General features: G+C 33.3%; 1 protein-coding gene across 2 annotated transcripts in view; it reads left to right on the forward strand.

Annotated features, from left to right (window-relative positions):
* EFR3A (EFR3 homolog A) overlaps positions 1-12,426 on the forward strand; it is a 163,023-nt gene that overhangs the window by 124,454 nt on the left and 26,143 nt on the right. For both annotated transcript variants that reach the window (XM_027845506.1, XM_027845507.1), the window contains 4 exons: positions 2,545-2,706; positions 3,017-3,148; positions 4,184-4,251; positions 5,485-5,612. In XM_027845506.1, the coding sequence (XP_027701307.1) occupies positions 2,545-2,706; positions 3,017-3,148; positions 4,184-4,251; positions 5,485-5,612 (490 nt within the window). The remainder of the gene's footprint in view (positions 1-2,544; positions 2,707-3,016; positions 3,149-4,183; positions 4,252-5,484; positions 5,613-12,426) is intronic.

Here is a 12,426-nt window from a genome sequence, read left to right on the forward strand (position 1 = left end):
CAGAAAAACCTGGAAAGACTTACATGAATTGATCCAAAGCTAAATGTGCAAAATCGGGAGAATGTTGTACACAGTAACAGCAGTATTGAATGATGAAGAATTGTGATGACTTAGCTAATCTCTGTAAAACAATGATCCAGGACAGTCCCAAAGGACTGATGACGAAAAATGCTCCAGAGAAAGAACTGATAACTGTCCGAATATAACCCGAAGCATACTATTTTTCAGTCTTTCTTTCTTTCTTTCTTTTTTTCATTCTTTCTTTCTTTCTTCCTTCCTTCCAGTCTTCCTGCATGAAATGAGTAATTTGGAAATTTTTTTTATGATTGTACAGGTATAACTTATATCAGATTATTTAACATCTCAGGGAGGGGCTATGGAAAGTTGGGAGGGATAAAATTTGGAACTCAAAACAAACAAAAAACTCAAAAGCTCAACAAATGTTAAAAATTTTCACAGGTAAATGACCCAAAAATAAAATATTTAAAAATAATGAATAAAAATTATAATATATAAAATATGTAATATAATATATAAATATATAAAAATTATATGAGATTTCAAAAAGGATTGGATTAAAAGGAAGTATAAATATTTTCATTCAGAATTTTCAATTTTTATTTATAGTACAAAGGCCTTTGCTCCCACTAAATATATTTTTATCGAGAACTATGTGATTGAATTTTTTTTTTTGACTGGACTTGTGATTTTATCCGTATAGAGATCTTGTGGTAAAGAACTTTCTCTGCCAGTGCAGATTAGTGTCATCTCTGTAACTTACAGTCTTAGAGAGTTTCTTTAGGAGTGTTGAGAAGTTAAATGATTTACCCAGGGTCATAGCTTTTATGTGGCAGAGAGAGCACTCTCAGGTTTTCATGACTCTAAGGTCTGATCTCTAGCTACTACACATAATACAACTCTCTGAATATGTTTCATTTTTTTTTTTTCAAAAATCTGAGCTCATATTAGTCTGAGCAACCATAGTTGGACACACTGTACGTTGACCTCAACATAGTGATTATTATTTTGGTTCTCTTTTAAGTACAAAGGACAGTAACCAACCAACCAATTTCCTTACTCTTCTAAGAAAGAGACCTTTGCATTTAGTAAGGATTATGCCTTATACTTGCAAGGCCATTTTTTTTTCATTTTCAGCAAGTTAAATTGTTTTGTCATAATCCCATACTTAAGTAAGGTCATAGCCTCGCTTTGTGATTTCCTTTAAAAGGAAATAGTCATTTAATTCATGTTTATCAGATAACAGGCATCTCATTTTCAATCATAATTTCTTTTCAGATATTCTTGAACATTAGGAGGAGCTGTGTAGTAGTGTTTTGATTAGTTTTAATGTATAAAATAGGATTTTATCATTAGGTCTTCATTTTGCTTTTCTCAGAACTAAAGACAAATAACAGTTAGCATTTATATATAACTTACTATGTGCCAGTCACTATGCTAAGCATTGATTCTCATAACAACTGTGGGAGACGTAGGTGCTATTATTATCCCATTTTTACAGAGGAGAAAACTAAAGCAAACAAAGGTTAAGTGACCTGCTCAGGGTTATTCAATCAGTAAGCATCTGAGGTCACATTTGAACTCAGGTCTTTCTGATTATAGGCCTATACTCTTATCTACTCTACCACCTAGTTACACCTAAAACATCTTCTTTGCACTTACATTCTAATTATGATGATTCTTTTGGTATATATTTTAAATTCCCTGTTAGATTAGATTTCTTGTGGCCAGGGTTTTATATCCCTAAGCCTCCTACATTGAATTGCAAAGGACAGCAGCTTCCACAAATGTTTTGGGGGTTTTGCTTTTGTTTCATTTTATTTTTTATGAATAGTATTTGTAGCTAGAAGGGATCAGTGGTTCTTATCCTGGGTGCATTAACTTTTTAAAAAATTACTATTTTGAATAGTTATTTTTCTATATAATTTATTTCCTTTGTATTTATTTTTTTTTTGAGGCAGTTGGGGTTAAGCGACTTGCCCAGGGTCACACAGCTAGTAAGTATTAAGTATTTGGTCTGAGACTGCATTTGAACTCAGGTCCTCCTGACTTCAGGGCCAGGGCTCTATCCACTGTACCACTTAGCTGCCCCTTTGCCTTTGTATTTTATATTACACCTTTAAAACCTTTGTCCTGAGAAGTGGTCAGGAAGGCTTTAGCAGACTTCCTTCCAGAAATAGGGTACGTGACATGAAAAGGTTTGGAATCTCTACTTCAGTTTAAATTATTTTCCTGTTTTATAAATCAGGAAACTGAGGTCCAGAAAGATTAAATAAAAAATTTAGTTAATTCGCACAGGTGCAGATAGCGATTCGAAATTTGAATACAGCTGTTTTTACTCCAAATCCAATGATTCTGTTAGGAGTTATTGAACTAAATTGACATGATCCTTCACTTCCACTCTATCATCATGTCATTAATTTCAGTTAAATTTTTTCTTAACTGATGATCATATGCCTATTAATGACCTTTTTTAAATGAATTGGTTTAAAATTAAGGATGACTTTTTTTCTGATGTCTTTTCAGAATGGTCAGCTGTTATACCGGCACATTTATTTGGGCTGTAAGGAAGAAGACAATGTTCAGAAAAACTTTGAATTACTCTATACATCTCTTGCCCTTATAACTATTGAACTGGCTAATGAAGAAGTGGTTATTGATCTTATACGAGTAGCCATTGCTTTACAGGTAACTTATCTCAGTGGATTTTTCAATGACAGCATGGTCTTTGCAATACTATTTGCTTTTCCTAAGGTTAGACTGAGTTGATGCTGATCATAGCTTATCAGTACAGAAATATGTAAGCACTTTAATAAAAAGATCTAGAAATTCTGTTATTAATCATTAATTTGTACTTCAGAATTTTCATTTTATTATCTCTTTGTAAATAGACATTATTCTGTTAAGTTTTTGTACTTGCAATATTTTAATGCATATTTTTCCAGAAAAATGCTAAAGCAACATTATTTGAACTACTCATATTTGTTTCTCATTGAAGGATATTGCCATCATTAATGAGGATAATTTGCCAATGTTCCATCGCTGTGCTGTCATGGCATTAGTTGGAGCATACCTCAACTTTTTAAGTCAGATGATAGCAGTTCCTGCTTTTTGCCAACATGTAAGCAAGGTAGTGTGTCCCAAAAAGGTTATTTTACTTTTTTTCAGTATGTCTTCTTTTAGTTCAGTGTATCTGTTTTTGTTTTATGGAATGTCAGATTATTTGTAATTATTCTATATAACAGGTAATTTAATCGTCAGTGTTGTACATTATGTCAGCATTTTCTAATAATTGCTTATCCTTTAATATCTTTTCCTTTATTATACAGAATACTTATTATCGTTTTCATTTAATTATATGCACACATGCTTCAGTTCAAGGCTAAATCCGTGTGATTTTGTTATATTACGGCTTTTATTTTTAAACCACACTTTTGATGGAAACATGTCCTTGAAGGTGAATATGCTAATTGTTAACTAAGTACTAAGCATCTAAGGATGCTTAAGTACATTTAGTCAGCTGAGCTTAAAATTATTAAATGGTGACCTGGAAGGTTTAATACCCTCTTAAAAGTGTGTTACTTACCTGGTTGAAGAACTCTGTCCAACATAACTTTTTATCTTTGAAATTAATTTTCTGGCAAAAAAAAAAAAGTCCAATTTTTAAGAATTTTGCTAAATGCTCAGATTATTATATTGAATCTAACTCACCCTAAAATGTAATACAATTAGTGCCATGTACAGAAGGGCTACACAGTATCACTGAGGAATTTTTACATAAAATGTTAGTGTCTTCTCTATTGAGACAAGTTTGAAGGAATAGGTTGTTGGCAAAGTATAACAAATCAGTAACATCTGGGTATCTTTACTGGTTGCTACTATATTTAACATAATATAAAGGATTAATCAGTGCTTTTGAAGTAAAAAATTATTTTGTTTTTCATTAATATCTTGATTTAACTATATAATAAATAGAATGTTTTTAAACTGTGAGTTTAAAATAAAGTTAATAGAAGTGGGCTGAATTCTGTACATAGGATATCACACATATGTTTATCTCTAAAGTAAATTGAAGTATTTACTTAATACATTTTAAAATAAGTTTTAAAGAAATTAATAAACTTTAATACACTCTAAGTGTTATTTTTTAAAAATATTTTTTCAGGTTATTGAAACAAGAACAATGGAAGCACCCTATTTTCTACCAGAACATATTTTCAGAGACAAGTGCATGTATGTTAAACTTTTTTTTTTATAGTACAAGAGTTACTGGATTTTTAGTGTTTTATACTAATTATCTGTCATTTTCTTTGTCTTCATATAATTCCTATAACACACCTTTCGCTTAATTAGAGGTTATTTTTAGTCTTAAATTTGCTAATGTAGATCCACACATAACTGGAGGCAGTTTTAAAGACAAAGAAATATTTGCCTTGTGGCAAATTATTTTGTAAGCTCCTTGCAAGTAGGAATATTTTTCATTCTTCGTTTTTATTTTCTCATTGCCTAGTACAATGCCTGTGGCCCCATCAGAGGTCCTGTTAAAAACATTTGCTGATTAATTGATTTTTAACTAGTGGTCAAAACTTTGCAGTTAACTTGTGTGTCTCATGGAATAATATCTCACCATTAAGAACATTTGAAATATGTTTATTTTAGAGAACTTAGGATCTTAATCATGGCTTTCCATAACAAATAACAATCATTATTATACTGTTGACTGAATTAATAATCTATGTATTCTATTCTCCCTCCTGAAAGCAAGGTTTGACCAAATCCAAACTGCATTCTATTCCTCGCAGAAGCAGCTATGTGATACCAAGTTTCATGAAACAAAGGGAGAACTTTCCTAGTGGATTTGGAGTTTGGGGACATGGGCCTAAGTCCTGATTCTGCTACTTAACACTTTGTGGCCTTGAGGAAATCACTTATTCCCCTTGGGCTTTAGTTCCTCTTATGTAAAATAAAGGAGTTGGACTTGAATTCTAAATTGCCTTCTAGCTCTAAGTAGTGAACTTGTGAATGTACCTGGGTAAGATTAGTTCAGTATTATAAATTCAGAAGTCTCCCTTTTCATTTCCCATTTAGATTTCTGATCACTAGAAAAGTTAAAATTAAATTCAATGATGATTATTAACTGAAAGTGTTTATAGTATGGACCCAATCAAAGACCAAAAAACCAGTGTTTTTAAGGTCAGTTCTTTTTATAATAGTAGGCAGTACAACAAAATCAAGTAGTATATTTTCATTGACTGCTTTGAATAATTTTTTAAAATGCTGCAAGCTCTTTTACATAGTCTCCCATTATTGCCTGTACTATCTCTTCTCTTCTTCCATGAGGTATAGTTGTGAAATCATCAACACATTTAATATTGAAAATATTAGTTTCTTGACCTCTGTGCTTTCATCTACCTGCATTTAAATATAAAATATCAGCAAATAAGAACAAACTGTTTACTTTCACAGGCTTCCAAAATCTCTAGAGAAACATGAAAAAAATTTGTATTTCTTGACTAACAAGATTGCAGAATCATTAGGTGGCAGTGGATATAGTGTGGAAAGACTGACAGTGCCATATGTGCCACAAGTAACAGGTAAGATGAGAATAATTAGATATTATTTTTGGTAGTGTTTGAGTTTATCATGTTCTTTCATATTGGTAGTACAGATTCATTCTTTGTATGTGTATGTATGTGTGTGTGTGTATATATATATATATACATATATATATTGTATCAGTTTTCTTCAGAAAATTGTTGGGGTAGCTTATAAAGTTTACTTTTCTCTTAAATATTTGACCTCTAAGATATGGTATAGTTTTTAAAATAATTTATTTTTAGTTTTCAGCATTCATTTCCATAAGATTTTGAGTTTTAAATCCCCCCCCTCCTTCTTTTCCCTCCTCCCCAAAATGGTATGCAATCTGATAGAGGTTCTTCTTATACGTTCATATTAAACATATTTTCACATTAGTCATAATATAAAGAAGAATTAGAACTAATGAGAGGAACCACCAGAAAGAAGAAACAAAAGAAAACAACAAAAGAAAAGGAGAGCAAATAGTATGCTTCCATCTGCATTCAGACTCCTAAGTTCTTTCTCTGGATGTGGATAGCATTTGCCCATCATGAGTCTTTTGGAGTTGTCTTAAATCCTTGCATTGCTGAGAAAAGCTGTCTATCAAAGTCAGTCATCACATGATGTGGCTGCTACTATATACAGTGTTCTCCTGATTCTGCTCATTTCACTCTGCATCAGTTCATATAAGTCTTTCCAGGTTTTTCTGAAGTCCACCTGCTCATCATTTCTTATAGCACAATAGTATTCCATTACATTCATATACCACAGCTTGTTCAGGCATTCCTCAGTTGATGGACATCTCCTCAATTTCCAATTTTTTGCCACCACAAAAAGAGCTGCTATAAATATGTGCATCTTTTTCCTGTTTTTAATCATCTCTTTGGGACACAGACCTAGAAGTGATATTGCTGGGTCAAAGGTTATGCACAGTTTTATACCCCTTTGGGTACAGTTCCAAATTGCTTTCCACAATGGTTGGATCAGTTTACAACTCTACCAACAATGTATTAGTATTCCAATTTTCCCACATCTTCTTCAAAATTTATCATTTTCCTATTTTGTCATGTTAGCCAATCTGATAGGTGTGATGTGGTACCTCAGAGTTGTTTTGATTTACATTTCTCTAATCAATAGTGATTTAGAGCATTTTTTCATATGACTTCACATTTCATATGACTATGTGACATTGAATTTGAATTTTTAGATAAAATAATTCAGTGAAATTTTACATATTGGAAATGATACATAGATGTATTCCTTAAGAGATTTTTTTCATTATATTTTCATTATTTCATTATATATTTCACTATTTTCATTATAATTAGTAGTTTAATGAGACTATCATTAAAATAGTAATATTTGGTCAATATCACCATAGCTTATTTGTAGAAAATGTGTACTATTGTAATAGTTATGCTTAATCATAGTCTTCAGTATAATTTCAGTGACTATGTAAATTTTTAATATTTTACTTTCCCAGATTCTGTTCCACAGGAATTCCTGGGGAAATGAAAACGTTTAGAATGAAACACAGTAGTAGAACTTATGTAATGATAACACTTAATTTTTTTTTTCATTCTTGTGAAATTTTTGGATTTAGCTTTGTTTTCTTCAGGCAAAAAACCTCATAAACACAAGCACAAGCACAAAGGTAAATCCAAGTGTCAGTTTTGCCTCTCGTTTCCTTTGCTGCCCTGTAGGAAAGTACATACCTAGCTTAAAATTAAAATGCTTTTAGAAGATTTGTAGAACTGAACCAGAAGACTGTTCTATGTAGTTGTGATCTTAGTGGTTATTCTTAACCTTTCCTACAGCCATAGTTTATTTTTCCTTTTTTGTTCATTCCTCGCTGTTAGTTTTTTAAATTCTTAGATATGTTTAATTTCAATTCAATTGTTGCATTTCTCTTTTTTAAAAATGATTAGTGTTTTTCATCTAGTAGTTTGTCAAATAGCTTCTGAAAATCTTAGTAGATATGAGTGCTGTAAGACTTTTCCTGTTTCCTTAGGTTTTGTTGTTATCAGATTACTCAGTGGTGTGTGTTCTCTCTCTCTCTCTCTCTCTTTTTCTCTCTCTCTCTCACACACACACACATATACTTAATACTTAATAATAATATGTAATAATACTTAAATACTTAATAATAATACTTAGAGTAAATTAAATGAGAATATATAGTAATCCCTTTCAGGCCAATTAGTTATTAAATTGTAACTTTTTTTCAGGGAACTCTTGCTTACCTGTCGATTGCAGCTTTGTATTCTAATTCTGTTCTATGTTTATCATGCATTTATGTATAAGAGTTTTGAGGGATAGTTTTTAAATATCATTTTTTTTAAAGAGGCATGTCTATCTAGTCTTTACTCTTATGGCTTTCATATCACCTCAAACATAATTTTGGTATTTTACAGGTGCTTTTTAATGTTACCAAATATATTTAAGAAGAGCCTGTTTGATTTTTTTTTTTTTTGAGAAAAGGAAATAGCTTAAAATATATTGGTGGCTTTTGTAGTGAACTATAGTTTGTCTAAGATTTAAACAATTGCATAAAATCACTAGATTTTAAAAATGCTGTGTAATGAAAATTGCTTTTCTTAATGATAATCATTAAAGATTGCAAAATCTTTGTTTTACTTCTGAATCAATAAAGAACAATGAATGAATCATCATAGAATGTTAGAGCTAGAAGGGACCTAATAAATAAATCATGTTGAAATACTCATTTTCTAGTTGAGGAAACTGAGGCCCATGGAAGTAAAATTATTTGCTTAAGGTCACATGGCTAAGTGGCAACAGAGTAGGAAATAGAATCCATGTTCCTTGATTGCCACTGTGTTGCTTTTTTTAATATACAACAATGTTCTTCATTATTTTCAGTAAAATTTTAATGTATATATTATAGTATTCTAATTATTTGAACTTTGGTAAACCACTAGAAACCACTGAAAAACAAAATCTTAGAGTTGGAAGGGATCTTAGAAACTACCTAGTGCAATCTAGACCTAAATAAGAATCCCTTCTAGAGTGTACCATAATTATTTGTTTAGAGACCTCTAATCAGGCAGCCCATTTACATTCTTTCTCTTCTTCAGGCTAAACCCGACCATTTCCAGAATTCTCTTAAACCATCCTAAAATGGCATGGTATTGAGACGTTTCACCTTCCAGATGTGAGCCAAAAAAAGAGAGAATACAGTGAGAATATTATTTCCTTAGTCTTGGACTCCTATAACTAAGATTGCCTTAGCTTTTTCATGACTGCTTTGAAATTTTAACTCACTGAGCTTTTAGTCCTCTAAAACCACAACATCTTTGTCACATGAGCCACTGTCTATGCCTCCCCATTGTTGTATTTGTAACATTGATTGTTTATTCCTATTAAATTTCTTAATATATTTGACCCAGTAGTCTTGCTTGGTGAGATCTTTTTGAATATTGCCTTTGCCTTTTACTGTGATAATTATAGGCACCAGAGGCAGCTGTTGGTTCAGTAGATAAAGTGCTGGGCCTGGATTCAGGAATATTTGAGTTCAAATCTAGCATCAGACGGACATTTCCTAGCTGTGTGACCCTGGACAAGTCTCTGATTGCCTGACAAAATGAATCCACTGGAAGGGGAACTGGCAAACCACTCCAGTATCTTTGCCAAGAAAACCCCAAATGGGGTCACGAAGAGTCAGACACAACTGAAACAGCTGAACAACAACAACAAACTATAACTGTCCTTCATAGCTTTGTGCCTCCTGAAGTTGTTAACATAGATCTATACTTTTATCCAAGTTACTAATAATTAAACAGCTCAAGGTTAAGCATAGATTCCTGGGCCACTCCACCAGAGACCTTCCGTGTTGATGTCAAATCATTAATTATAGCTCTGTAGATGTGGCAGTTCAAAACAATCCCAAAATCACTTACCTCTGTCATTTTGCTTTGCTAAAATTTAGGATATATCTGTGAATATTTATCTTCACAGGTTTTCTGGATATTTATCACAACGATCTCTTTAGCAGTATGTTCAGAACTTTGCCATGAAATCTGTTCAGAATGCCTTTATAATAAGTTCCCATTTGGTGCAAGACACTGCACTTATATTCTGCCTTGTAGACTAGTACTCAGTTTACATTGTATAGGAAAGCACATACAAAACTGCCTAAAGAAGGAGAGGACTAATAACTGTAGCATTAGGAAAGACTTTTTATAGGAAATGATACCCCAGCTATTCTTGAAGGAAGTAAAAAACTCCTGGTGTTGGAGGTGAAGAGAGAGTGCATTTTAGTCGTGGAGGATAGCCTATGCAAAGACTTAGAGATGGGAGTTGGGATTAAGTTTGAGGAATTACTAAGTGTAGGCAGATTGGCTGAAAGGTAAAGGACACAAAGGTGATCATTTTGAAACGGGTAGATGGGAGCCAAATTGTATAGAACTTAAATACCAGACAAAAGATTCAGGCAGTGGAAGACCACTGAAAGTTTTCGAGTATAGGAGAGATGTGATCATACATGTGCTTAAGAAATATTAATTTGTTACCTGTGTGGAAGATGAAGTAAAGAAAGGAGAATTTGGAAGAAGGATAATAATCTGGAGGCTATTGTAGTACTCTGAATTAGAGATGATGAGGCCTTAAATTAAGGTGGTGGCCTGGTAAGTGGAAAGAAGGGAATGAATCTCAGGGATATAATAGATGTCATGGAAGTGGAATTACCAGGTGTTAGTAATTGATTAGATAAGGAGAATAAGGGAGAAAGAAGTCAAAGGATAACACCACGGTTGAAATTTTGGGTAACTGGAAGGATGGAGATACCCTGTACAGGAAAAAAAGAGTAGTTTGGAGGAGGAATATGATTGAAGGAAAATATGATGAGTTCCATTTTGAGCATTTTAAATTCAAGATTCTGATGGGACACCCACTTGATGAGACATATCCAGTTTGTAGTTTGCAATATGGAAATAAAAGTCAGGAGAGAGATGTGGGCCAAATAAATGAATTTAGAAGTTATCTGCATAAAAATGATACTTGAACATATGGGTTGATAAGACTACTCAGAGAAGTTGTAGAGAGCGAAGATGGCTCAGGCTGGATGTTTGAGAATAGGATGATGATCCAGCAAAGGAGACTGAGAAAGAACGTTCGAGTAAGTAGGAGAATTGAGGAAGCAGTGTTACTGAAGCCAAAAGAAGAGACAGTATCTAGTACCCAGAAGAAGATGTCATCAAAAGTGTCCAGAGCTTCAGGAAGGTCACATAGAATGAAGACTGAAAAAAAGGCTATTGCATCTAACAGTTAAAGGCCATTGGTAATCTCAAAGAGAATGATTTCAGTTAAGTTATACTTAATAGTGATTGAGAAATGAGAGAGAGGTGAGGAAATGGAGGTAAGAGTATACATGACTCTTTCCCTTAGTTTGACTATTAAAAGAAGTGGGGAACATGAAAAATGGTTCAGAGTACGGTCAGTGATGGGACAAACCCTGGGAAAATCCAAGATTCCATTAGACCTAGATAATGAAAAGAGTGTGAAGCAAAAAGATCCATTGTGATTCTGGAAGTTTTTCCAAGTGTTTGTTTGTTTCAGGGGTGAAAGGATACAAAGCAATAGGAAGGCAGAAGGAAGATAAGGACTACTTTTGTAGAATTAGGGATAAGGGTTAGAGAAAGAAAGGATTTTCATCCACAGGTTTAGGGAAGAACCAGATGATCAGGTCCCTCCTTCTCCCCTTTCTCTTCTAAACACTGTCACTGTAGGGCCCAAAGATCAATTCCCATGAAACAATGAGGTCAATTTCTTTTTTTTTAATTTTATTATAGATTAGTTTATCTGTTTTTGGTTTTAAACATTCATAACCTTTTGAGTTTTAAATTTTCTTCCTCTCCTTCCCCTCTCCCATCCCCAAGACAGCATGCAATCTCATATAGGTCCTACATATACTTCTTATTAAACATATTTTCACATTATTCATGTTGTAAAGAAGAATTAGAACCAATGGAAGGAACCATGAGAAAGAAGAAATGAAACCAAACCCCCCCCCCAAAAAAAAGAGTGAGAGAAGGCAAATAAATAATATAGTCTGCATTCAGACTTCATAGTTCTTTCTCTGGATGTGGATAGCATTTTACATTATGAGTCTTTTGAAGTTGTCTTAGATCCTGGTATTGCTGAGAAGAGCTAAGTCTATCAGAGTCATTCATCATATAATGTGACTGTTACTGTGTACAATGTTCTTCTGGCTCTGCTTACTTCACTCAGAATCATTTCTATAGTCTTTCCAGATTTTTCTGAAGTCCACCTCCTCATCATTTCTTGTAGTACAATAGTATTGCATTACAGTCATATACCACAGCCATTCCCCAGTTGATGGGCATCCTTCTCAATTTCCAATTCTTGGCCACCACAAAAAGAGCTACTACTGTTTTTGTACGTGTGGGTCTTTTTCCCATTTTTATGATCTCTTTGGGATGCACCCCTAAAAGTGGTATTACAGGGTCAAAGGGTATGCACATTTTTATAGCCCCTTGGGCTTAATTTCAAATTGCTCTCTAGTGAGCTCAATTTCTATGGAAAAATAGGGAGCTGGAGTGGAGGTGGCTGGTAGAGATATCAGAGAGTTCTGCCAGGCATCTTTGTCAGTAAATAATTAATGGCCTACTGAAGTCAAACTTACACTTGATGCTAGCTCTATGGCATTATCCCAGTATGATTTCAGGTGTTTCCCATTTTAAAGATACCTTACATGTGGAGCTTAATTCCGAAACTCTGAACCCCTGGTAGCATTGGCTCTGTAATACCTTTTCTTCTGTGAAGCCCAAAATTTGTGTTGAATTTGAATCTTCT

Source organism: Vombatus ursinus, unplaced genomic scaffold, assembly GCF_900497805.2.
Source record: "Vombatus ursinus unplaced genomic scaffold, bare-nosed wombat genome assembly UNPS02014973.1, whole genome shotgun sequence".
NCBI classification, from domain to species: Eukaryota; Metazoa; Chordata; class Mammalia; order Diprotodontia; family Vombatidae; genus Vombatus; species Vombatus ursinus.